General features: G+C 36.5%; 2 protein-coding genes across 2 annotated transcripts in view; one reads left to right on the forward strand and one right to left on the reverse strand.

Annotated features, from left to right (window-relative positions):
• ATP13A5 (ATPase 13A5) overlaps positions 1-10,506 on the forward strand; it is a 103,274-nt gene extending 92,768 nt beyond the window's left edge. The window contains exons 28-30 of the mRNA XM_033131583.1: positions 5,173-5,261; positions 7,526-7,606; positions 9,092-10,506. Coding sequence (XP_032987474.1) covers positions 5,173-5,261; positions 7,526-7,606; positions 9,092-9,352 — 431 coding nt within the window. The 3' untranslated portion in view covers positions 9,353-10,506. The remainder of the gene's footprint in view (positions 1-5,172; positions 5,262-7,525; positions 7,607-9,091) is intronic.
• A 2,869-nt stretch (positions 10,507-13,375) lies between these two features.
• On the reverse strand, positions 13,376-23,905 carry PLAAT1 (phospholipase A and acyltransferase 1). The gene is made up of 3 exons (XM_033124365.1): positions 23,767-23,905; positions 19,882-20,150; positions 13,376-13,498 (listed from the first exon to the last, which is right to left on the reverse strand). Exons 1-3 carry the CDS (start codon positions 23,903-23,905, stop codon positions 13,376-13,378), a joined length of 531 nt encoding a protein of 176 aa, XP_032980256.1.
• Between the last annotated feature and the right edge of the window lie 4,035 nt (positions 23,906-27,940).

Consider the following 27,940-nt stretch of genomic DNA (forward strand, 5'->3'; position numbering starts at 1 on the left):
ACATGTGCATCCATATGTTCATTGTAGCATTGTTTACAATGGCCAAGACATGAAGGCAGCCTGGGTGTCTGTAGAAGGAAGAATGGATAAAGACGAGATGGTACATATATACAATGGAATATTGTTCGGCCATGGAAGGGAATGGGGTTCTTGCCATCTGTGGTGGAATGGATGGACCTAGAGAGTATTGTGCTGAATGAAGTATGTCAGACAGAGAAAGACAGATGCAATGTGATCTCACTTATATGTGGAATATAAAGAACAAAACAAACAAACAAACAAACAGAAACGAACTCATAGATAAAGAGAACATTTTTATGGCTGCCAAATAGAAGTGGCACATGAATAGGAGAAGGGATTGAGTATTACAAATTGGTTGTTATACAGTAGTCATGGGGATATAGGGTATAGTATAAGAAATATAGTCAATAATATTGTAATAACTATAGATGGTGTCAGAGGGTACTAGATTTATCAGGGTAATAGATGGGAGGGGGGTTGGGGGACATGCTGAAAATGGTGAAGGGATTAAGAAGTACAAGTTGGTAGTTACAAAATAGTCATGGAGATGTGAAATAAAGCACAGGGAATATGAGTATAGTCAATAATATGGTAATAACTATGTACAGTGCCAGGTGGGTACTGAACTAGTCACTTCTTCATACTAGTTTAGTACTAAACTAGTACTAAACTAATCACTTGTTAAAATATATGAATGTCTAACTACTGTACTGTACACCTGAAATAATATAAAATAATATTAAATGTCAACTGTTTTGAAAAATAAAAAAGGGGGGGACAATGAAGGAGAATAAGAGGTCCAAGTTTCCGGGTATAAAACAAATAATTCATGGGGATGTAATCTACAGCATGGAGAATATAGTCAATAATATTGTGATAGCATAGTTCAGTGTTAGATGGTTGCTAGACTTATCATGGTGATCTCTTCTTTATGTATGTACATGTTGAATAACTATGGTGTACACCTGAAACTAATGTAATGGTGTATCTCAGCTATATTTTAATAAAAATAATTCAGCTAACATACAATATTACATTAGTTTCAGGTGTACATCATAATTATTCAACAGTACTGACCTGGTACAATAGAGTTACCACAGTATTGATTATATTCCCTATGCTAAAGAAGTGATCACCGCAAGTCCAACAACCATATGACACTGTACTATGCTATCACAATATTATTGACTATATTTCCTATGCTGTCTATTACATCCCCAAGACTTATTTGTTTTATATCTGAAACTTTGAACCCCTTATTCTTCTTTATCCCCCCCTTTTAAAATCTTTAAAAGAAACATTAAGTCATCTTCATATTCTTGAGCAAACCCTACTTATTTCAGGTGGATTATAAATTTTAGTGAATTAAATTTTATAGTCTTTTAATATCTACATTTTATATGGGATTGGTCTGATTTTTTGTGTGTCATGTTTTGTTAGGTTTGGTATTAGACTTGAAAACTTCAAATTTTTCTTTCCTCTGAAAAATATTTTATATATAAAAATGGTCTATTCCTTGACAATTTTCAATAACTCAGTAAAGTCACTTGGTTCCAAATCCTTCTTTTAAAAGAATTATTATTAAAGATTGACTAAGTAATCCACTTTTTATACTGTTTTCAAAATAACAGTATTTTTTCCCCAGATAATCCCCAATTTATTGAGATTATCAAGCCTTCGCATAGGATTTTTGGTGGTATTTTCATATAATTTTTAATGCCTTCTACAACTCTTTCACTGTCTTCTCTTCCTAAGAATACTTACATGTTATTTTTTTTGTATTTTTCATTTATTTTTACCAAAATTGTATTTTTACTAGTTGTCTTTAAAGAACCAGCTCTCTGATTCTGTATACTTTCTATTTTCTAATATAATATTTTTTCCATTCTTTTTCCCTCTTCTTACTATCTTTGAAAAAAATTTTTAATGTTTGGATTCACTTTATAATTTTTGCATTTCCTTTTATTCTTATAAAATTATAAAAGCATTTTAGACACACAATTGTAGTGTGGGTTACATTCTTTATATTTTCACGTGTCTTTAACTATGACTTAATTTTCTCTTTGACCTACTAGTTTTCAGAATAGTGAATTTTAATATTCAAGTGGAAAGGGATTTTATTTTTATTCTCTTATTACTCTTTTTCTCAATAGCTTACAAGAAAACTTGATTTCCTTTTTGATCCAACAGATTTTTAGAATTTTGTTTTTAATTGATATATCAGCAGGGATATTTTATTTAAATTGCTTAATAATTTCTTGTTTTATTGTCATAATCAGAGAATCTAGACTATAAAATTTCTGCTTCAGAAAATTTACTACAGTTTTGTATATCATATGGCATAAACTCTGATCTTTAATTTTCTAAATAAGTCATAAATATTAGAAAATCAAGTCTTGTTCCTATTCCTAAATTAGAAATGGACATTTACTATATTAAACCAGTTTTTAGCAATTATAGTATTCACATTTTCTCTGTTCTCATCTCCCACCTCTCTTTTTTTTTGTATTGCTCTTTTGAAGGTTTTGAGATCAAGCCAAGATTTCCTTTAAGTTTATATTTGCTATAAACTTCCTGAATTTCTTATAATTTTTAAAATTTTAATACAGTATTTGATAATGACCTTGGCTCTTGTCACAACAAATAAATATTCTGCTTTGTGTTTTAGTTTATCTCTTATAATCCTTTTTTATTGTAAACATATTTTACAATGAGGATATATTACGTTAGCTAGCACTTTAATTTGAATAGGAGCTACAAAGTCCTTTTGTATAAATTGAGTTTATTAGAGCTGGATTAGTTGCATGATAGTGATTTAAAGTTTTTAGGTAAACACAAACCTGTATGTCAAGTATAACTAATAATTTTAAATGAAAAAAGTTTTATAAACAAATATTTTAACCAAAATAATCTTATAATAAATCATATTTTCTCAAGGTTACAAGTCAAAAGTCCTTGAAACTACTATTAAAACATACGAGCAATTTTAATTTTGTTTGATAGAAAAGTCTTTACCCTTCTTAACAGCCTTTGACAGAAGGTAAACTTGTGATGATGACATATAAAAAAAGCACAGGTTAAATTTTTATGGGAACAGGTGTGAATATTCAATAACCCTTTCTTTATCTGAAAATAATCTGTAATGGCTTGCTCAGGACTTGTCTTCCCAAATCACCTATGTTAACAGAGCCTCATTCTTTCAAGCTTCCTCATCAATAATGACTAACTAAGGAACATTCACTTCAGTTCTTCATGACATTTTCCAATCACAGCTGAATTAAAGAAAAGAGCCTTATAATTTTGTTTCCACACTGCTCATTTATGCACTAGCCTGGCTTGCTTGTCAGATCACTAGTCTGAGGACAGTGTGAGGGGCACAGCACTTAGCCCAGTAGCTAATGAGTACGAGGATGGACATTTGGGGCATCATTTTCCCAGCATCTGGGTGCCTAGACCTTGGAAACAATGAAGTAAATGAAAAATCCACATAGCCATTTCCTGTGTTTTTCTTATCACCATGATGCTCAGATTGCTTTATTTTCAGAGATGCAACTCCAGCTTTTCTTCTTTCTGCTTCACATCCTTCCCAAGCAAGTTTGGGTAATTCTTCCGGGAGAGGCTGCATGTACACTTTTCCCTGAAAATAAGACCTAGGTGGACCATCAGCTCTAATGCGTCTTTTGGAGCAAAAATTAATATAAGACCTAGTATTATACTATACTATACTAATATTATATTAATTATATATTATATTATAATATTATGTTATATAAGACCGGGTCTTATATTAAATTTTTGCTCCAAAAGACGCATTAGAGTCGATGGTCCAGCTAGGTCTTATTTTCGGGCAAACACAGTATATATAAACGAGGCTTGGATGAATAAGAGGGTAGGTGTAGGTGCATGAGGGTGAAAACAGAGATCTGGTGGCTTCAAAACTTAGGGTCTACTGTAGAGGAGCAGTTGACTCTGATTTCTGGTTTGTATTGACCTATATAGAGTTGGGGGCCAGTAGATCATCAACATTGGAATAAATAAGCATAAAAATAACCTAGTTTGTTTATAAATTTCAAGTATTATAAGAATCATTTATATCATGGAACCACTAATTACATGCTATTGTTTAAGCCCGAAGCTGCTGATGCTATCAAATATATTTATAAGGTACCATCCTAAAAGTGCTTAAAAGCTCTGATGGGCACAGGAGTGGATGGGGTTGGCAGGTATGAGCAGTGATGCTGGCAGAGTGCATCCTGGGAAGATTAGCTCCCTAAAGTGAAGGAATTCGGGCAGGCTAGGGAGAGAGATCCCAGCAGATGTGCATGCCAGTCTCTCACTTACTTTTACAATTCAGAGCCCCAGAGAAGAAGATACAAAGTCACTTTCAAGTGGTTACAGTCTAGTTGATACATAAATGAAGATCATGCAAAGCAGAGTGTGATATATACCATACGAAATAAAATTTTGTAAGGGAGGATTGGACATCTTTAAAGAGAAAGTGGTATTTGAACTGGGCTTTTAATGAAAAACTGGAACTTGCCAAGACAGGAAGAATATGATCTACACAGGGTATTTTGTGAACAGAGGCACAGAAGCTAGAAAGTGTTGATCCTCTGTGGAAGCAATAGGTTTGTGGTTTAACTCTTCTATGCACATAAGGAAAAGCAAGGAGAGATCAGATTAAAAGCTAATTGGAGCCTTGAATGTCAATCAAAAACTCTTGGACTTTATTCTCTAGGCAATGAAGGAGAATGAGGTGCTGCCATGTGGACTGATTGTTTATCCATGCGTGCACAACTCACTGGACACGTGGTGATAAAGCATCAGGGCCTCTCTGCTGACCACTTACATGGGCTGGTCACTGCAGGATATCCCAGCCTCCCAGGTCTCCTCAGTTCAGGCAACTCCTTTACGGAGTTCACCATAATACATTTATTAGCAGCTTTCTACACCCAGCCTTTCAAGGGAAGATTTTAAGATATCACCTTTGTCTTGTAAGCATTAGAACATATTTTAGAACATATGAGTATACAACAAAACATCTGAAGATATCCGGTATTTGCCCAACAGAGATAATTGATTCAGCAATGTGTGCCGAATTATGTGAAACATTCCTTTAGCATCTAAAAATAATGTTTCATGTTTCTTCAGATATATTCTCACTTCTGCTGATATCTGCCTTGGGCCTCACAGTTTTCATTCTGTTTTCTGATTTTGAAGATATATACCGCGGGATGGAGGTAAGCGGCATTCGTGCACATCTGGCATGACTCACGTGTACAGTGGAACCATATTTGCATTGTGGTTTGTGACTCAGTTATTGCCATCATCTCTCTGACCACTGAATATTGTGAGGCTCTTCCCATTTACTAGAAGAGCAAATAACATATTTGGAGTTCACATATGCTAGGCTCCGATTGTTTTCTTAGTAGTATCAATGGGGTACATTTATCCTGTTCACATCTGAAATATTATGTTCGAATACTTTATTCTTCTATGTTATACTAATACAACATTAATTTATTAATGTAATAATTAATTCTGCAAGTTTAATTTTTTAAAACACATAAGAGAAATCCTTCATAATGTAGTTGTGAGGAGCAAGAAAAAGTAGATTATAAGCCAGTCCTGCTCTGTCTGCCAGACATGGACTGTAGGGAATTTTATTTCAGTGGACATGAATTGATCCCGGGTGCAATGGGTTAAAATTAAATTTAATAAGAGGTTAGAGAACCCATTCTTGGACCTGGCACCGTGGGAGAAATAAAGAAAGAGGAGAATTGACTCTTGCTTCCAATCTGTAGTTTTGTGATGAAGATGAGTGATACCTGAGTGAAATCATGCCATGCCACCTGAGGCTGTCCAGGTGGCCCTCCATGCTTGAAGAAAATATAAAGAGAAGTAGGAAGAACATAGTGGTCTGCGACTATCATGGGAGGACTCCTGGAGGAGATGCAGCTTGACCTGAATCTGGAAGGATAGGCTAGATTTTGCTAGGTAGGAGGTAGGGACATTCCCAACCAGGAGAACAGCCTAAGCACAGACAGAGGGGCCTGAAAGAATCTCTTTTGCCTTGGAAATGCAAAAGAATTAGGGTGGCAGAAATAAAAAACAAAAGCAAGGTTTGTTTCACAGAACACCTGGGAGCATGGCTGAGACTGAGGCAGCAGGTTGTGGAGCATGAGGAAGGCATGGATGGATGAAGGCAGCCTGTGAAGTCGGGATTTATGCTGAAAGCAACAGGGAGTCACTGAAGCTATCTGAGCAGGTTCTTCAGCAGAGGATTTAAGACAAATTAATTAGATGATGGCAGGATGGCTGTGTGTGAGAGCAGAGAAGTGTGGAGAGAGAAGCAGTTAGGAAACGAAAACCTAGACCATTCAGTCATATGTGAAACACAAAACTTCAAAGTGTGCTTGGCCCACGATTAAGATGTCATCACCACTCTCAGAAGGTAGGAGAAAAGACCATCACCTAAGCAAATAAATCCAAAGCAGTGTGACGAGTGCCTTCCAGGCCAAGGGACGGAGAAGAGACCTCCCAGGTCAGGGCAGTGGCAGGGTTCTCTGCAAGGACCTGACCCACTGCCGTATCTTACAGCCTTCTCCAGATAACCCTTGTACTCAGTATGTTGTATTTCACAACCCTGAGAAAGGCTCTCTCAACTTGAGGTAAAAATCACAAAGTGTTACTTTGAAATAACTCATATCAGAATAGGGATGAGAATTAAAGGCGAGCATTTAGACGCTGTGGAGAGTCTGTGGTTTTAGTCCAAAAGACAGCTCAGTCCTCTACACAATCATCCATATTCTATCCTTTAGGGTCAGAAAGGGGTCTGTGTGTGACTATTTTTTTATGCTATGAATGCAGCCATGGGAAGTTGTAGCTCTCATACCTATGAAATAAGTGTAGTTGGTGGTCAATATGTATGCTTTAATCCTTAAAAGGAAGTGGGTTGGATGGGTTCTATTTTCATGAAGCCATTGGATTTAAGGCTGGGAAGATATGCTCAGAAAATGTTCCCTTTGTTTCAGCTAAAACAAACTTGAATGTCTGCCCCCCTTATGTTTACATATAGGTCAATTTTACTGAAAGAATGAGTTCCAAGTAGATTTTGCTTTGAGAGAATTAGAAGTAATAATATTATTAGACGAATTATTTAATCTTATACCCTCTTCCCTCTATTTGAAAAGATAAAAACGAAGAGAGACACACAGGCTCCAAGTGTCCCATCTGCGGCCCAGGGCACACTTCCCTAGGTGTCTACCATCAGGCAATGGAGGGAGCACAGGCCAAGAGACAAGTCAGTTCTGTGAATTCTGGCTCTGCCATTTGTTTATTGGCTTGGAGTCCTTGGGCCAAGTACTGAGCTTCTCATCTGTAAAGTGGTGAAAGCAATGCCTACCCTCCAAGCTCAGGGAGTTGTTACAGATATACAAATTAAATGTGTTTTTTCAAAGTGTAAGGTATGAAAAGTTTAATGGCGGTATTTCTTTTTTACCAGTTCCTCCCAACCATAACGTCATGGAGGGTTTCGATTTTGGGGGCCTGCTTCACCCAATTCTGTGTGGCCTTCTTTGTAGAGGTAAAGTCATTTCTATATGGCTCCTATTATTCTTCCGGGGAGATGAACAAATAAAAGGGCTCATTCCCAACAGATGCTCATTTTTTAAGAGCAAACTCTTTTGTCTCCAGTCGTAGTAGTTATTAAGGGTTTGTAAAAAACTATACATATTCTTTTGGGAGGAAATTCCTTGGAGAATGATTAAAAACTCTTTGAAGGCTGCATAGAAATTCTCTAGGTATCGGTAGCATAGAAAGCAAAACATCAAATTAACTCTAATTTTGCCTCACTTGAAAGCATTGCATTGTACTTTTCTAGTATTCTCAATAATCTAGTAGAGACTAGACCAGGTGAACCGCCACCTCTAAAATTCAATGAGACCTTTTGCAATGAAGGGCTGTCTTTAGGAGGACTTCCTTAATTAAGAGAGAAAGGAAGCCATTGCTCATTCTAGTCGATTCTTACCCTTGAAAGTCTTCTCCTATAGCATTTCTCTTCTACCGAGTGTCACTAAATCACTTTATCTACTCAGTAAAAGGTTCAGTACTATTTTTTTGAGATAGATTTTTAAATAAAGATTAATATATTGTAAGTACCTTAGGAAAATGGATGAACCAAATTAAAGAATATATATATAAATATAATACATATAATAGATATACATACATACGCACACAAATATCTCATTGTATACAATCAGCATAAAATTTCTCATACTCTTTAACTGAGGAATTCCATTTTTGAGACTATATTTAAAAAAATTACCCCAAAAGAGAAAAAAAACTTACACGTATGAAGGTATTTATCACAGTATTATCTAGAGTGATAAAATATTGGACTCGACTCAAGTGTTCAAAAGTAAAGATGCTGTTTGTTTAAATAGTTATACAGAACTTTGAAGAAATGTTACACTACCATTAAAATGATTATTAAGACCGTAGCTACAAATTGTATGACAGAAAGTCTAGTATAAACAAGAGTGGAATGCAGATTTGACCAATTCTATGATTACAAATGTGTAAAAATTGTGTGCATGTGAACACAGAAAAAGGAGAGCTTCTCAAATGGAAAACAAAATCCATTTGATCGCTAGAGTTCATCTATTCATTCAACATGCCTTTATTTGGCAGCTTCCATGTGACATATGGCAGATAGCAGTGATTTTTTCCCCTTGATTTTGAGTACATTATTCAGTATATTACCTAGTTATCATTTCAGTCTGGCAGTAAACTAATTCTAAGTGAATCCTCAGCCAGGATTTAACTAGGAAAACCTGTGGAAATGAAAGGCTGGAAGCTTTCGGTAGATTTCTGTGAACACAAGTACGCTCTTGCTTCTCAAGGGAACGACCCAGGCGGATATGCTACACGACTTGGGAATTGCAGGGAGAAGTTGCTGCCCAGCAACACACCTCAGAAGAAGGCCTGGGGAGCAGGGTGTGGTGGGGAGAGACCTGACTGCAGGGGAAGTGGATGATGGTTTGTTTTTTTCCACCTGATTTCCCAGGATGCCGTCCTTCAAAATCGAGAGCTCTGGCTATTGATCAAAAAAGAATTTGGATTCTACTCTAAAAGTCAATACAGGACCTGGCAAAAAAAGCTGGCAGAAGACCCAACCTGGCCTCCCACTAACAGGACAGATTATTCAGGTGATGGTAAAAGTGGATTCTACATCAACCAAGGCTATGAAAACTCTGAACAGCTTCCAAGAGAAAAACTTGAAAGGGGGCGCCAAACCACAGAAGAGCATTTTTGGACCATATTATAATCAGAGTTGTCATTGGACATGCTTAACAGCGTCCACTCCCTTTTCTCCCCCAGAAACTAAAGCACTGTGGAGAGGTGTTGATAATCTACCCTTTCTTTTCTCTCTCCATCTGAGGACTCAGAGCACATTTCTCAGTGTAGTGAGCTTTGCAACAAAGGACCTTAAATACGCTTGTTTTGACTGTATCCTCTACCATTGAGGAAAAAAAAATAATTGCTTGGACTATTATCTTTCTTCTAATAAACTTTGCTCACATTGCATAGCATTATCCTGGTTAAAATGCACAACTTTTCACAGTAGTGAAGTTAATAGTATGAACATCAACAAAAGAAAGGAAAACTGAAGAAGGATTTGAGCTTTGAAAGTTTCAGCAATATATGTTTATTTTCATCTACAGTAAAAAAATAATTTGAAACAAAAAGCCTTGTCTCAAGAAAACGTCACAAGTTTACTTAATTTTATATTTACTTGCAAAGGACATTTGTGTATATAACTTTTTCCAAGATCACAAAATTCCTCTTTTTCCTTCTTTTGTATGGTTTTAAAAGAAAAACAAGAATTGACATTTACTACAGGTAATTCAACTGTAACTGTAGTAAGCTGGAGCTATGTGGAAGTGGAGAATGATGGAGGTTTCTGTTTATTGTATATAATCTTGGCTTGGGCACAGCTAACATCTAAAGAAACTCTACCAAAGTCGGTATCTCCCAAAGTATATATTGTTTTGGAGCCAGTGGGCTAGAAAGTCCAGAATAGATCCCACAATGGTAATAAAATAAACTGTTAAATGTATTTTTCATTTAAAGAAGCATAGCACCTTTATTTACTCTTTTTTTACTGATAGATGAAAAGCTCAACTTCTAACTCTGAAAGTTGGCCCAAACTCACCATTGCTCTTGAAAAAACAATCCTAGGGAAGGGTGCCATCATGTTTTTATCTACAGCCTGGCAATTATCAGGCTACTAAACAATCTTAAATTCCATTACATCTTTTTATTATGTAAGTCAATTATTAGATGCCCATTAACGACCACAAGAAATAGTACATCTTTTACAAATATATTGTGTACATTATTACCTTTAAAATATCAACCCCACTATGAACTTGAGAGGACATTTATTCCTAATGAACATTTTATATTACCTACTACTGTGTTTCCCCGAAAATAAGACCTAGCCCATCAGCTCTAATGCGTCTTTTGGAGCAAAAATGAATATAAGAGCTGGTCTTATTTTACTATAAGACTGGGTATAATATAATATAATATAATATAATATAATATAATATAATATAATATAATATAATACCGGGTCTTATATTCATTTTTGCTCCAAAAGACGCATTAGAGCTGATTGTCCGGCTAGGTCTTATTTTTGGGGAAACAAGGTAGGCTTTCCTTGTAACATATTAACCTAATTTTGCAAACATAACAGATCTTTAACAGTTCATAGGCAATTAGGTCCCATTCCATGAGGGCCAATTATGTGCCTAACACTGTGATGTATGAATTCAATACTGTATTGACAATTCTGAAATCTTTAGAATTGAAAAAATGTTTTCAACATTTCATTGATTTGTTGCTGTAAATACTATTATACATTTTGTTACACAATTCAATAGCATAAGTGCAAACTTCTATAAAAACAAACACTATATTTACATTTTATTTGCTTTTTAACCTTTCCTTTGTTGCACAGCTCTTGGAGAGTGATAATTTTCAAAATATGTCTAATGTAGTGGCTACTAATAATGGATAAAAAGATAAAAAAGATATTTAGCTTATGATTAAGAAATATATGTCCATAAAAAATATAGTAACTCAGGTTCTTGAGCTGATATATCTGTATTCAGTAATTTGACCTTTAGAGTGCGAAGATTCAGTTGACACACTATGACATTTAAATAGCATAAAAAGGTCTTTAAAAATCTTGATTCAATAAATGAACACCCTTTTTTGCCCTAGTTTTTTCAACATCCTGTTTGGTATCTGATAGGTGATAATCTGTATTTCACACATCTTTTTAGAGGTGAAATATGATAACGTTGAACTCTATTCTTGACTTTGTTAAAAATATGCTCAGAGGAAGATGTAATAGTCTCGGGGGGAAAAAAACTGATGAGAGCACAATGAGCATGGCTGCGTATCAAATGATCAGCTGTAGGAACAACAAACTGACCATCTGAAGGTGCCCATCAACCAGAGCGGTCAGTTTTGTGGGAACATTGATGACTAACTTGGTAAGCTTACCTCTAAGGGAGAATACTACTGGAGCCTCGAACACTGTTGTTGTGAAAAACGAATTCACGAATTTATTTTAAAAGTGCATTTGTGATATTAGCCAGCATGGTAAGGACTATCTTCTGGAGTGGAGAAGTTCAGAGTTGTCTAGAAAGATTTAACTTGAGGATGCTCCGAAGGTCTGTCCCAAATCTGCTCCCTCTCCCACCTGCCAGTGTGTAATTCCACCACACCCAAGTCTGCTTTGTGTTAAGATTTGTCCCTTCTGCAGTCATGCTTTACTAAAAGGTAAACATACCTTGGGAAAAGTAACATATTAAAGTGATACCAATCTCACCCTAATTTGAGAATGCTAGAAAGGCGCTTTTTTTTTTTTTTAAGCTATTACTTGAGGATAAAACAAACAAGAAACTAAATTTAGAATTGAAATGAAGGGGTATTATTGAATTATGGTATCTGGTAAAAGACACTCATACCTCTCCACAGGATCAGGGAAAGAGAGTTTTGGGGTTATCTGGAGACAGTTGGTGCCATAAGAAAGGGAAGGGATTAGTTAGGGAACAAGGAAGAGAGAGAAGGTCTCTACTGGCTCTGATTGTAGCACATGACCTCTTCTGTTATCATTATTCTTTCTGCAATTAGATTATAGAGTACTTTTGGCCTGAGAGTAAAATCTCAATCAGTTTGATAGGTCCAAGTCTTTCTTTCACCGAGTCTTCTGTTAGTTACTTTATCCACCATATTCCCAGTTCCCTCACTGCACATTCCCCTTAATATTTACTTGAACTTGTCCTTTGTTTAATGCCATGCTTTTAATGATGTCACAAGAAGGATGTCATTGGCTACTGTTGTGTTTTGCATGGTAATGTTATAAAGTCTGATATAATCCTAGGGTATAGAGACCTGCAGCCGTTGTCCCCCAGTTGTTGCCAACAAGAATTCCACCGGAAAGGTATTAAAAAGTAGTTTGTTTCACTCAACACATGGTCAATAAAGTGCAAGAATAAAATCATGACTCTCGTTGACTTATAGTAAAAGCCTTAAAAAGTAACATGGGATATTGTTTTCTAACTATGGCACCTTAAACCTACTTTAATGTTCTCTTTCTAAGGTTAAAATGGTCAAAACCTTGAAACATTCAAAATCCAAAGGGAACAATATAGGTAATAGTAACAGCCCACTCTTGCTTGACATATACTCCTGACAAATGAGTCGCTTCCAGTAAAATCACTGGAGGTTTAAACAGTGAAGCAAAGAACCCCTTCACCCTTCCCCCACCCCATTTACACAGGAGCAAGGTGATGGGAGTGCACCCTCAGATGGCTTGTTAAGCAAAGTTCCTCAAACTGCCTAATGAAAGGCTGAATTTCCCAGTTTCTTTTCTCACCAGAAAAGGAATTTAAATTTAGATGTCAACCCTAACAATTTGGGGCTCTTATCATTTTTTTTAAAAGCACATATAATCTGTTCTTCCATTTGGCAAACACATAATAGCCACCCTTGGGAAAAAAGAAAATAATATTTATAATAGAAGATAAAATATAATGTGATTTTGTTAAGATCCTCTGCTGCCTCACTCAAAAGGCTACCGTTTCTTGTTCAAGCTGCCAGAGCAAATCTATGCTGGTAGGGAGAAAAATTTCCTTGGCTCAATGATGAGATAATATCAGTAAGCAATTTATTAAAGAGCCTGCCATCCATCACTGGAATTCTGAACAATAATGATGTATTGAAAATAAAAATTCATCCCAGGTTTTGTTTCTTTCCCTCCTCACAAATTCCTTCAGTTCCAATACCTCTTCAGTAAATAGTGTTTTGCTCTTTGTTTTTTTGGAAACAAGCCCAAAAATGAGAAGGCACCAGCAGCAGCTGTCACAAACCCAATGGTACTTATTACTCGGTTGGCCTATAAAGAAATGAGAAACAAACAAAAAACATATCTTACTCTAAAGGCATCGCAGTGTCCTAAAACCAAGCATTAGCTTATTTTTAAAACAAAAGACCCATCTTAATGTACAATGGATAAATTTAAAGCTCAGTGCAAAATTAAAATATTGTACGAAGATGAAGAAATATATTTTAATTATGACAAAGACAAGATAAATATACATACATACGTGTATATATATATATATATGTAATATGTATATATATATATAAATTTCTCATATTTTTATAGCCCCGACCATTCATAAACTCATTAGGCCACAATCCCTACTGGTCATCACAGTACACCTGGGAGGTAGCATTACTCCTGCTTTGCAGAACTTGAGAAGTTAAAAGTGATTTGCCTAAAGTGTTTAGCTATAGGTTGAGTCTTGAACCATGTGTTCTCCCCCTACACAACCCTACGGCATAAACACACACTGGTTTGGTTGGGTCTATATTAGGGTGAATGTGTGTGTGTGTGTGTGTGTGTGTGTTTCCCCTGACTCGAAGGTCTGTTAGCAAAATAGTTCAGAGATGTGATCTGAGTTAAATACCGATAAACTCGTATTTGGTAGACACAATTTGTATTCTGATACGCTTCAAGAGAAGTCAATGCTAATGTTAACTATCATGTCAAATATTAATTTCTCATGTAGACAAACTAAAATAAACCACTCTCAAGCTCAATTGTCCATAAAGGAGTTCAGACATTTATAGCTTTAAAGGTATTAATCATCATGATGAGGGATCTAATGAATATTCATGGTTTTTCTGACACTCAACTAATATTGCCTTCCAATTGCATGGTGTTAAGGGTAATTTTATGACCCAAAGGTCACATCAGATACTTCAGTCATCAAGTATTCTGAAAACAATAGTTTCTCTTTGTGATTTTAAGAATAAGGCTTTCAAACAAAGCAAAACATTTTTCCCAAATGACTCTGGAGACCAGCCCAGATGCTGAAAAGCCTAACCCAGCTCACATGCCCTCTGACTAACCCACAGGCCTCCCCCACTGAGCCTGTCACCGTCATGTTACTGACACAAGGCTACCTCCCTAAATGCAGCTTCCCTGTTGGGAACAGGCAGCAAGAACCACGGCCAGGAAGGAAGTACAATGACAGGAGTATTCACTCCATGACACTCTCCTGTGGTCTGCAAGGACAAGGCCTGCGATTGTAACTCCCTCTCTGCCACCTTCCCTGGTTGCCAGGGAGAATGGCACTGGGAAACAACTGACAAACCATATTTTAGCTTGCAAATCTAATTTTATTTCTTTGGTTGGTTATTTATTTTATTTATAAGTTTTAATTAGTCACTACCTAAGTTATTTCCCAGGAGTCAGAATTCACTGCAGCACAGAGCTACCTACATAGCTCATGGGGTACAAAAATGGGCAGGGAGACACAAGATACTGGAGAAAATTCCAAAGATGGGCAGAATCAATAATCAGGGACCAACCCTCATACAATTCCAGGCAGTTGCTGAGATCCCAAGAAGGTTTGATATAGGGAAATGTGACAGGCAATGAAAACATAGGAAGGTGTAAACAGGCGCCAAATGGCAGCAGGCTATAGTCCTGGGAAAACGCAGGATCCTGTGGGTAAGAGGGCCCCAGTTAGATGCAGACCTAATACACTGGAGAGCTTTAGCCAGGAGAAACAAAATCCCATAAATCTAAGAAGTCGAGGAAGGCGATGAACAACTTGATCTTAAATCCAAATCCCCTAGATCAAACAGGCCACATACAATAATAATAAAGCCACGTATGGCATTGCACCAGTTTCCCAAATCTCAAACGCTTACTTCAAGTTGCATTCTAGATGGCAAAATCCCATGTAATTTGGACAATCCCTTAGAGTTACGTGTAATGGGATCTGATCTGCAAGATTATAACATCCCACCTGTCCTTGGTGAACCAGCATGAACAAGATCTTTTCCTTTACGACTTATTTAGGATTATGAAATCACCAAATCCGACTCTGCCCATTCATCCTTTCCATGGTTTTCTGTCTGTGGGCCATAATAAAGACCTTATTCTGAGCATCTAGACATGCTCACTGAAACAGTAGCTGAATCTGGACGCTGTGTCCAGACAAGGTGTACTTGGGGTCACAGATGACTGCCAGGTTTATCCAATGCCTCTTCCCTCGAGACTCTCAGGCTGCAGTGCTATGCACCACGGCACAGCCAGGTATGTTGTGTGTCAGCTTGCAGGCCCATTCATGGGTCCTTCCATCTTCCACACAGATTTTAATAACTTCTTTAGACTACAACACTGAGAAATGGTGATTTTTAGAAATTTTAAAAACTACAGAAAAGATGAGCCATAGACTGGGAGAAAACATGTGCAAAAGACAAATCTGATAAAGATTGTTATCTAAAATATACAAGAAACTCTTAAAACTCAACAATAAAAATAGCAAGCAAGAAACTCAACTGAAAAATGGGCAAACTGTTGTCTGTGTTTGTTTTTGTTTCTTTGTCTTGTTCGTTTTTTGCTTTCAGTTTTATATCCCACATATGAGTGAAGTCGTATGGTTCTCAATAGTTTGACTTATTTCACTTAGCATGATAATCTCAAGATCCATCCATGTTGTCTCAAAAGGCACTATTTCACCTTTTCTTATGACCAAGTAATATTCCACTGTACATTTGTGCCACATGTGGTGGTTACCAGAGGGTAAGGGGGGCGGGAGGGTGGTAAGAGAGGGAAAAAGGAATCAAATATATGGTGATGGAGGGAGAAATCACTCTGGGTGGTGAACACACAATGCAATATATAGATGATGTATTATAGAAATGCACACTTGAAACCTATATAATTTTACCAACCAATGTCACCCCAATAAACTTAGTAAATAATTTTTTAAAAAGTAAGGGTGAGGGTAGGTTGAAGAGGATAAAGAGGGTCAAATTATGGTGACAGAAAGAAACGAAGCTTTGGGTGATGAGTACATAACACAACATACACATGATGTAGTGTATAATATTATACACTTGAAACTTATATAATCTTATTAACCAGTATCACTCCAACAAATTTAATTTTTAAAAATTTTAAGTAAAAAAAATGGGCAAAAAATCTCAAATGACACATCACCAAATATGATATGCAAGATGGCAAATAAATATATGAAAACACGCTCAACATCATACGTATTTAGGCAATTGCAAATGAAAATGAGATATTAGTATGTACCTATCAGAATGGCTAAATTCCAAAATGCTGACACCACCAAATGTTAGTGAGAATGTAGAGCAACAGGAACTCTTATTCACTGATTATGGGAATGCAAAATGGCACAGCCACTTTAGAGAGCAATTTGGTGGTTTCCCACAAAACTAAACGTACTTTTACCAGACAATCCAGCAATCATGCTCTTTGGTGCATTTCAACCCAGAGGAGTTGAAAACTTACATCCATACAAAACCCTGCAGAAATGTTTCTATCAGTTTTATTCACAATTACTAAAATTTGGAAGCAACCAAGATGCCTTTTAGTGGATGAACGTACATCTATACCATGGAATATTATTCAGTGATAAGAAAGAAATGAGCTATCAAACCATGACAAGACATGGAGGAATTTTAAATGCACATTGTTTAGTATAATTCCAACTATATGACATTACAGAAAAGGTAAAACTATGGTGACAGTAAAAGATCAGTGTTTACAAGAAGTTTGAGGGGAGGGAGGGATGAATAGACCTAGAGCACAGAGGATTTTTAGGACAGGGAAACTATTCTGTACGGTACTGTAATGATACATTTGCCAAAACCTACAGAATGTGCTACTAAGGAGTGAACCCTAATGTAAGCTTTTTTAGGGGAGGAAAAATGCTTCCTCTACCCATCTTAGGTTCTCAGCTGAACCTCTGTAATAAAAGAGGTTACCAAGAGAAAAACACACAGAAGTTTATTAACATACACATCTCAGATATGCATGGGAGAAACTCAGGGAAGAGTAACTCAAAGGTGTGGCCCAGAATTCAGGCTTATCTCAATAGCATTTTCCAAAAAAACCCAACACATTCGTAGAGAAATGACAGAACAAAGGAAAGTAGTTTTAGGCTTCTCAGGAGGCAAACTTCAGGAAAGTAAACATACACAGGAAACTAACGATAGATAGGGGATAGTTAGCAAAGTCTGTTATGTAGATTCCCCTCCAGTCTGATAAAGGTCTTACATTAATCCAGTGATTAAGTTTTGTCCTGTCTGGTAGACAGGGGAGGAGAGGCACCTGTGAAAATTTATGTATTGCTTTTAAGCAAACAAAGGGAAGGCAGGGAGCTTTTTGTGTATCTGCTTCTTCTCAATGCCTTCAGCTCAAAATAATCTTTATGCCAAAGTGGTATGTTTTTGGATAAGATATTCTGGTTTCTTTTACTATGGACTTTGGTTGATAATGATCTATCAATGTTGCTTCATCTTTTGGGACACATATACCAACCACACTGACGTGGGACATTGATGGCGAAGAAGGCTGTGTATGTGTGGTGGGGAGGGAGCACATAGGAACTCTATATTTTCAGCTCAAGTTTACTGGGAACCTGAAACTGCTCTAAAAAAATAAAGTCTATTAATTTTTGTGAAAATACAGAAAAGCACAAAGAAGAAAAAGTTGGGGCCACCATCCTTCTACCTTTCTCATCTTTTTAAAATGCATTTAGTTTTTTAAATTAACGGAAATACACAGGCATTCCCCAAGAAAATTGTTCTAAGTTCAAGACCCGTAAGCCTTAAGGGGACTCAAAAAACTAATCTATTACTAGTAGTAATACTAATAATTATTGACAGTAATAAAAATAATAATCCAAGTGCTGTATTTCCTATTAGATCAGCAGATATTTTATTGAAGAGTGTCAGTAAAGATCTATAAAATAGTGCAATTAAAAATAATATCCATCTGAGGATGGCATTTATTAGGATGGATAACACATAATACATAATGCTAAGAGATTTCAAATGTCTCCTATAATCTACAAAACAACCTCAGTCCTGAAATTAGGAAACTAATAAACAATATGCTTAAAGTCACCCAGCTGGAGAGTTCAAGTTCAGATCAGCAGAATTCCAAAGTTTAAGTGGGTTCTTAAGGCTGTTACTGTACCATCTACATCAGAACCCATCTGATGTACGTAGATGAGAACAGTTCTACTAGTTGTTGAGGAATGATTATTTTTTTTATGGGTCTTGATTCTGGGTATGAAAGGTGAAAAGATGATGGACTGCAAGTGTGAGTCAAAGCAAGAAGATGACTTTAATTTCTTTTTATTATTAAAAAATGCTTATTGAATACAGTGGACAACTTTATCATTAAAAATGGAGAAGAATAGACTTGATTTCTAGCTATACCACTAGTTTTCAAAGCAAAGGTGAGCATGCATTTGTGTGTATAACACACTGTGTGGTGGCTCAGAAGCAATTTACTGTTCCATATGAATAGAGCAATCATTATGTTATTTCCTAATAAAAATGAATTTCCAATTAAATCATTTCCTAATGAAAACAAATGTATCATTTCATTATGTTCCATCTCCTATTTTCTCAAGCTTCCTTGAGATGAATTGTAACTTCATTCATTAGAATAGATGTTTATATAACCGATCCACCATTTCAAGATACTGGAAGCATTTATATATTCATTCTCTTACACCACTTTAATAAATATCTAGGTTAAAATATCAATGATGAAATTAAATTGGTGGGATGATAGGTAGGGAAAAGGCAATTGAATCAAGTATGTGCGTTTAGTTAGAAATCTGCCATACTGCAAATTAGTGTAGGTAAATGACAAAATTGTAAGCTCCCTTAAAATTAAGGTCAATTAATCCAAAAACTCAATGAATCAAAGGATATACTTAAAAGCACAAAGTTTCTTTGAAACTAGCATTGCAAGGAGATAGAAATCATTTATAAACCTACCAAGATATGCCATCAGTTGACCTCTATTGTCAGATGGAATAGAATCTCAGAATTACCATCTCCCACTCAAAAAAGTCAACATTCTTTTCAGCATATTCTTTTTAGTATATGCGGTTACTGATTTGAGATTGTTGTATGATGGGGTAATGGGGGGGGGAACGGAAGGACAGAGGGCAATAAGACTGACAGAAAACTGTGGTCCTGATTCTTCTTCAAATCCCTTCTCCCCCACATTCATGATATCTATCTTCTAGTCTCAGTTTGGCCATTAACTTGCTGCATAACTTTAGAAAACGCAATTCCTTTCTTTATCCTTCAGTGCTCTCATATGTTCTTGTCATTTTGTTTGAGGCCTGGGAACACTGTCATAGTCAGTAGTTATTATTTCCCCAATGTAGGAAACTTCTTATATGTCTCTAAAGGAAAACTCACCTGCTCTGAAACGCCTTCTCCATAGCGAAGCCAAGTCACAAAATGCTCACAGTTGTTGATTAGTGTGTTGTATTTCACCTCCTGTCCAATAACGAACTCTGACCGTTGCATGACTTCTTCTATGGGGAGAGGAGGGTATGTTTCATCGTATTTATTGTTTATTCTGTATGTGTCATTTCCTGCAACATCTTTCAAAAGTTGCATCTTCACCAGGGCCTTTCTGCTGAATACAGACTTGGCGCTTATAAATGATGCACGAATGCCATCCTCTATAAGGAGAGTTCTGGTTAGCAAGATACAGTGACCCAGCCCAATGAACTCCAGTGCCATATAAAGACTTTGAAAGTGGTGGGATAACTAAACCCAGCTGTGTTCCTAAATTATCTTCAAACTAGAAAACACAATTTTGCCAGCCTTAAGCACTCATCGTAATTTATCAATAACACTTATTCAATACTGTGTGAGTGAAAATGTAAGAAAACTTTTGAAAATCTGTATTTCCTCATTGATCAAATTAGGTAAGAAAACTCTATCCATTATCCATTCTTGAGTAATAAGTTCTCTATTATTAGTAGTAGTAGTATTACCATAGATCTTGATATTGATATATGCTTCTAACAGTACAAATAACATCATTGCCCACGTTTTTCTATAAAGCAGCCTCTTTTTCGGCATGTGCATCCTACCCAATTAATATCATGGGTTTTAGTAGTAATTCATTATGATCACTAGGGTTGTCCTAGCGTCCAAGCTACATTCCTTTCTGTCACCTCTACTTTTTACACTTACTCTTTCAACGAGGCTTCAATTTGCGTCAAATTTGAAATCTGCATGGTACCCTAGTCCTGAGGTGTGAGCTGGGGTCAGGCTGGATACTGATTTTGTCCTGCCAAGAATTTAAGTCTTGGACAAGATTTTGGCCAAGAACTGAACCTAACCCAGTACGTACTGTCTGGTAGATGTGGCCCCATGCTGTGGCTTACCCACCTGGTACAATGCCCCATGCCCATCACTCCATCTTGACTGCCTCCATGGGTAACCATTTGCCTGAGACCTTTGTGTCCTAGCCTGCCACAGTCAGTGTCTGATGCTGGACAGATGATTCCTCAGTGTGCAGTTCTAATGCCAGGCGCTGGTCCCTCTCCACCTGCCAAAGGCTGCTATGCTTGGCCATTATTCTAATAAATCACAAGAGGAAGAGTCTCTATATAACCAGTGTTTAGACACTATCCCTTTCAGTAATGACCAGAAGCAAAGTTTATTTTCCACTCCTCTTTTTTTCTATCCTCCAAGCTCCTTTCCATTGGAGCAGCATTTCCAGTTAGTATCTTACACATTGAATGTTCTTACACATTACAAGCTCTTAGAGCACAGATATCCTAGTTAGAATTAGAATTACTGAACCCTTTTTTTTTTTTTTAACTAGTCTGATGCAATCAATTTACAGATAAGGAAATTGAAGCTGGGAGAGATTAAATGACATGAAGAGTTAACAACAGAAACAGGAATTGAATTTGTCTATAGGATCAAAGCTCAGTGCTTGAACCACATTAAATTAATGTGGAGCTTAAGACATGAAAATAAGGAAACAGCACCAAAATCTCATATTATTTTCCAGGCATGAAAAACTGTAGAAATAACGTAGAGAGTTTTGCTAAGTGTTACTTACTAGACTGCAGAAACTGCCAGCTCTGTAAGATAAATGTCATTTTTATTTGCTATTTCCATTTTTAATATTCTAGAACAAGAGACAGATATCTCAAAATATTGCAAAAACTACTTCATTAGAAATTCTCAGAAGTCCTCAAGAAAGTAAGACTTAGGCCTATAAACACTTCTCCTTAAAGATATCTTGAGGAAAAAAACACTTCAGGCTATTTGTTACTTGCATAGATTTTTCTTAATAAATAAATTTGTGCTCATTTCTAAGTATTTAGAAAATACATAAAAATACAGCAAAAACTTGTAAATATAAATCACTCATTATTCTGTCACCCAGAAGTAACTACTATTTTTTATGTACTTCTAGTATGTCTTTTACTGACACATGCATATCATAGGTGCATGTATATGTATGTATTCATGTGTTTATATTATTTCTTTGCAAACTGGGTATCACATGACATGTTAATCAGGAATTTTCAAATAAATATCATACGAGGATCATCTCGCATGCAATCAAACATGTCCAGAAATGTGATTTTTTAATGGCTCTTATAGTGGCTATTGTTTTGTGTATCTAGCATCTCACCTGACCACTGCTTCTATCTTTCTGGAAAAGACTCGGTGTAGGCCAATCAGGATCCTAATCTCCTGGTTAGTGATGGTCCAGCGATGGGCATGGGACCCACAATGGACAAATTAGAGTCATTCTCCATGATTTTTCTAACAGCAACAGGCAAGCATTAGCTATCGCTCCCGTTGGGTCACAAGATTATAAGAATAAGAGGCTAAGGATGCTAACTGGGTCATCAGTTCGGCTTCTTAGAGAAACATAGCTGGAAGAATGAGGAAAACAGAAAGAAAAAACGCAAATGCGAGACAGAGAGCCTTGTGTTCAAACCCCTTGATCTAGTCATCCCTGAGGCCAGCACCATTGCTAAACTTTCTATAGTTTCCTTCAGTGAAGCAATGAGTTTGCCTTTTTGTTTAAGCTAATTTTAGTTTGATTTCTGTTACTTGCAACTAAAGAATTCTGCCAAACACAGATGCCTAATATTTTGTGGCTAAATAATGTTTAACCATTCCCCTATTAAACATTAAGCATTGTCTATTTTTTAAACCATTATAAATGAGATAGACATAAGCATCCTTCTACAGAAATGTTTATCGACATCTCTGCAGATATTTCCCAAGAATAGATTCATAGAAGTACAATTACAGGATCAGAGCATATGAATTCTTTTAAGCTTCTTAACACATACTATTATTAAATTGTTTTCTTGAACTATTTTATTAACTTACATTTCTATCAACAATATCCTTGTGTTCATTTCTTTATACCCTTATCAACACTGATTGTTATTTTTTTTGACCTTTGCTAATGTGATAGGCATAAAATCAGTCATTTTATGTTATAATGCTTAAATGACTAGAAAGTTGAAAACTTTAAAGATGGGCATAAACTTTTGATTTTCTTCCTCTACAAATTGTTCGCAACTCTTTACCCATTTGTTTTTTGGAATTTGGGTGTTTGATGTTCTCTTGGCCTCAGAAACTCTTTGCCCAGATATCATCTACCTGGTTTCCTCATCTCTTTCCATTTGTTTTACAAGTGTTCCTTTCTTATGAGATTTTCCTGACCACCTCATTTAAAATTACAGTATCCTTCAGTATCCAACCCCCGAGCACTTCCTATCCCGCTTCTATGATTTATTTTCTCCATATCACTTGTCTCTATTCTAACATTGCTCTGTTTTGTTCACAGACTCCCTCCCTCTCTCCCTCTCTCCCCTTCTCCCCCTCTCGTCTCTCTCTCTTTCTCTCTCTCCCTCGATGTTTACGTACCCCCAGCATCTAGAATACCATTTGGCACATGCTGGGTAATCTATGAATAGATTCTATAAATAGATGCTGAATGAACTGAAATAATCTATGTGATATATAAAGACATGGACTCTTGTCATGTTTGTGGCAAATATTATCTCCAGCTGATTATTTACTTCTTTATTGTGTTTTTTTAAACCAGAAATTTTACATTTTAATGTTTGATTGGACTTTGCGATTTCTCAATGCCACTTTGGTCTTAAAATGCCCTTCTTTAAACCTAGATCAGTTATATTGATACACTTTTTCTATTTTGTTTCCTATTGTGATTTTGTTCATGATTCCTTCTGTACCAAGAAAACTGAAAAGCTCCCCGGAGCTGCTAGAAACAAACCTTACCTAGAGGTGCTATGTTGATAACATAACCATCACCCAAGTAAAGGGCCCAGTGCTGATAGCCAGGACGAAACACTTCGATCAAATCCCCTGGCTGGGGGTTGCCAGGATAGTTCAAACTAAAGCAATCATTAAACGCCATCTGTAATGACAGACACAAAGAAGATCTAGCGGATGCAACTTCCCAAAAGAAAATCAGTGTAAGTCTTCCATAGAAGCACAGGGAGACAGAATTGATTAAGACTGCACTCCTTATGGAAGACTGAGACTCACACCCCTGTCCTTTTCTTTGAATGATTCCAACATTGAATTGTGTGTGCACAAATGGACAAGTGGAGAAAGAATTTGTCTGCTATTGTTTAATTTTCTACAGCAATGTTTCTCATCCTGATGAACCCCAGGGTTCATTTATTATAATAAGCATTTTATAATTCTGTTTTTAAATCCAGAAAGTCACAGATAATATAATTGACCTAAAAACAAAATTGCAAAAATATTGATATGATGCCTATTTGGAATAGAAAAGGGAAGGGAAGTTATATTAATATCTGCTTTACTATGTAAATGCTCAGCCCATGACTACACAAAATGACATAATAAAATATCTGTAAGCTTGCCTTATTAAGCATGAAAAAGTCAGAATTCAGAAGCAGAAGAGAAGACTTTCAGCCTTTCATATAGGAGCATAGTAAAATCATAGAGCAGAGGTATGGGTGGATGATAATACTCTGTGCAAAAAAATAAAACATAAATAAAAATTAAAAAAACCTTTGTATTGCGAAACTTACTCTGAGTTAATTTAAGTAGACATAAGTTGCACACTCAGATGAGTGTCCCGCAGATACCCAGGCATCCTATAGAATCCAGGGCATGTCTTGCTTGTGCCAAACGGTGCTGCACATGACAAAGCACTCTGGTCTCCACCCGCTAAATGTCAGTAAATGCCCTTTGTCGTCGTCACAACCACAAACACCCCCACAGATTTCTCCCTTCCCCCCACTGCCCCGCTGACTCTCTGATTCCTCCCTGATTCCAGAAACAGTGCACGGTGGTCAGTGCAGATGAGGGGCTATTTGGAAGACTGGGGAATTCATCATATTGATGACTATGTCTGAAAAGTCTAAGTTTTGTGAGTTTTTTCCCTTTAAAACCAATTATTTTCCGGAAAAAAAAAAAGTCTCTGACAGTTTACTTTTATGGAAGGTTACATTTTCTATGTATGCCACAGAAGTAGAATGACTTAGCCAGAGGAAGTCACGTCCATCGATCAACAATCAAAAGGAGATTTCATGCCACATCCATGTTGAATATCACATTGACAAGAGTGCTCCTTATGATCTCTCTCTAGTGCAGATATGTACACTCATTTACAAAATAAAGCCAAGTGCCAGGAAGGGAAACTTCCAAATTATCTAAATTATAATTATAATAGCCTAAGCTAAGGACTTGGGAACACAGATGATCATTTTTCTCGCACTCTTAAAAGTCTTTTTCACAACAATTAATATTGGGAGGGTGTTTGCCTGAGTATTTGGATGCCATCTGTTGAAAACTTTAATCACCACACTGGTGCAGAAATGTGGCCAAATGTAAGCTGTCCATCTGTTTAAAAATAACGATTAAAACAACTTTATGAAAACCATTAAGTCTAACCACCTTCTCAAATACGTTTGAGTCGTATTAATATGGCAGTTCACAATTTGGCCACGTGGGTACTAAAAGGAAAAATAGATAATATACTATAATACAAACCAACACACTTCCCATTGATCGGAACCAGCAAGCACACACAGCTGCCTGTTAGAATTCGGAGACCTAGACAAGCTTACAATAATAACTACCCTTTGAACAGAGAGCACTGTGTAGTGTAACAGTTTTTTTTCAAATGCACTATTTCAATTAACCCTATTTAATTTTTTTAAAAACCTACAACTATTTGAATTTATTGTGCTATTAACCCATTTTATGGATAAAAAGCGACAATAGAAAATGTCAACTTTTGGAAAATACCCACAGACATCTTTACGCTATAAAATATAGAGGGGAAAATAACTGGAGTAGCTGTTAAAAATGTCAGCTCTTGTATCAGGTCCTCTACATGCTAGTTCTATCGGCTTGGGAAAGTCATTCAAATTGTCTAAGTTTCATTTTGAAAGCAGGCATAAGAAAGCATAAGGCAGTCTGAATTGTTTTTTCAAAAAATCTTTTGCAAGTGCTTTGTGAACTGGCAAGCGCTAGGCAGGTAAATGGTAAGAGAGAGGTGGCTGTTTGTAAAGGTCGAGAGATTGGTTCTTGGCTTAGGTGTGATTTTAGTTCCTTATCCTTTCTTTCAGCCATGATAATCCTGTGGAGTGAATGATAGCACTACAAAATGCTGATATATTTAACACATTTTAAATTCTGACATATAACTTATAAACTGATTTATGAAATGCATGTTAATTGATTTCGTGAAGCTTGTCATATTTATAAAGAGGCATGACATGGATAACAAGGAAAACATTTCATAGGAGCAAGCGCTCAAGAAACTAAGGGAGGAGTCTGAATGCAAATGTGTAAGGCAAAAAGTGATTTCTGACACCAAGCATTTAGAATCACAGCAATTTACTGCAGAGAAGTCCTTCAGATATTATCTAACTCCTTTCCAAACTTGTTTTTAGCAGTGTGGCCCTGTATCAAACCAAATATCAGACAGACCCACAAAAATGTAAAACCTGAAAAAGCAGCCCTACCGGGACAAAGTCAGGGAGCCCTATCTTCTGGGGACTGCTGCTGCTATTGCGGCTCCTGGGACCCCAGATCTTCCAGGAATGGAGCCTGAATAACACCCACCTAGTCCCAGTGCAACCCCTTCATTTTTAAGGCAGAGGAAACAGAACCAGGCAGGAAATTTGACATGCCAAGGTCATACAATATTTTACAAAAGATTTTCAACAAATGATGCTGGAACAATTGGACTTTCACTGGGGAAAAAAAGAAAAGAAAAAGGAAAACACTTCAACCTATAAGTCTCATATGTATACAAAAACATAATAATTCAAAATGGATCATGGACTTAAATGTAAATCTATAAAACACAGGGGAAAAAACACAGAGGAGAAAATCCTCAGGATCTAGGGTAAACAGAGTTCTTATACTTGATACCAAAAGGACTATTAAGAAAAGAACAAACTGACAATTAGATGACCTCAAAATTAAAAACGTTTGCACTGTAAAAGATCTGCTAAAAGGACAAAAAGGCAAGCTATGGAGTGGGAGAAAATATTTGCAAACCACATATCGAAGAAAACACTAGCATGGAGAACATATGAAAAACTCTCAAAACTCAGCAATAAGCAAGCAAAGAATCCAATTACAACTTGAGCAAAAGACACGAAAACACATTTTATCAAAGAAGAGACGTAAATGGCAAGTTAGCCATGTTAAACATCACTAGCCATTATGGAAATGCAGATTACAACCACAATGAGATAGCACCACACACCTATCACAATAGCTACAGTGAAAAACAGTGACCACAGAAAATGCTGGCAAGGATGCAGAATCACTGGATCACTCATTCATTGCTGGTGAAAACATAAAATGGTATAGTCACTCTTGAAGAAGTCGGGCAATTTCGTTAAAATCTTAACTTGTAACTACAACCTCACAAAAATTGCACTCCCAGCCGTTTATCCCAGAGACTGAAGACAGTGAAGCCTTACATTCACACAAAAACCTGTATGCAAATGTCTATAGCAGGTTATAACATAGTATTAGCCCAAAACTGGAAACAACCCAGTTGACCCTCAATAGGTGAAGAATAAAACAAATTGTGGTACAGCCATGCTATGGAATACTACTACTAAGGAATAAAAAGGAACAAAGTATTAATACATGCAATGACCTGAATGAATCTCCAGAGAATTATGCTGAGTGAAAACAGCCCATGACAAAGGGATATATGATGTATGATTCTATTTATGTAATAATTTCCAAATGATAAAATTACATAACTAGAGAACCAACAGTGATTGTCAGGGGTTAAGGAAGTGATGAGAGAGAGCGAGGTGGGTGTGGCTATAAAAAGGCAACAGGAGAGAGTCTAGCAGTGCCGGAAATATCCCGCATCTCCCTCGTGCCAACGTCAGTCTCCTGGTTGCAACACTGGACTGTAGTTTTGCAAGATGTTACCACT

The sequence above is a fragment of the Rhinolophus ferrumequinum genome, chromosome 2, assembly GCF_004115265.2.
Source record: "Rhinolophus ferrumequinum isolate MPI-CBG mRhiFer1 chromosome 2, mRhiFer1_v1.p, whole genome shotgun sequence".
NCBI lineage: Eukaryota > Metazoa > Chordata > Mammalia > Chiroptera > Rhinolophidae > Rhinolophus > Rhinolophus ferrumequinum.

Bases quoted from the DNA above. Each gene is read 5' to 3' on its own strand.
- PLAAT1 (XM_033124365.1), bottom strand. From the start codon at position 23,905: ATGGCGTTTAATGATTGCTTTAGTTTGAACTATCCTGGCAACCCCCAG. The intron at 20,151-23,766 runs GTAAGGTTTGTT...CTCTCCTTATAG, and splicing joins TATCAACATAGCACCTCTAG to AGGATGGCATTCGTGCATCA. The intron at 13,499-19,881 runs GTGAGTTTTCCT...ATTTCTTTATAG, and splicing joins GAGAAGGCGTTTCAGAGCAG to GCCAACCGAGTAATAAGTAC.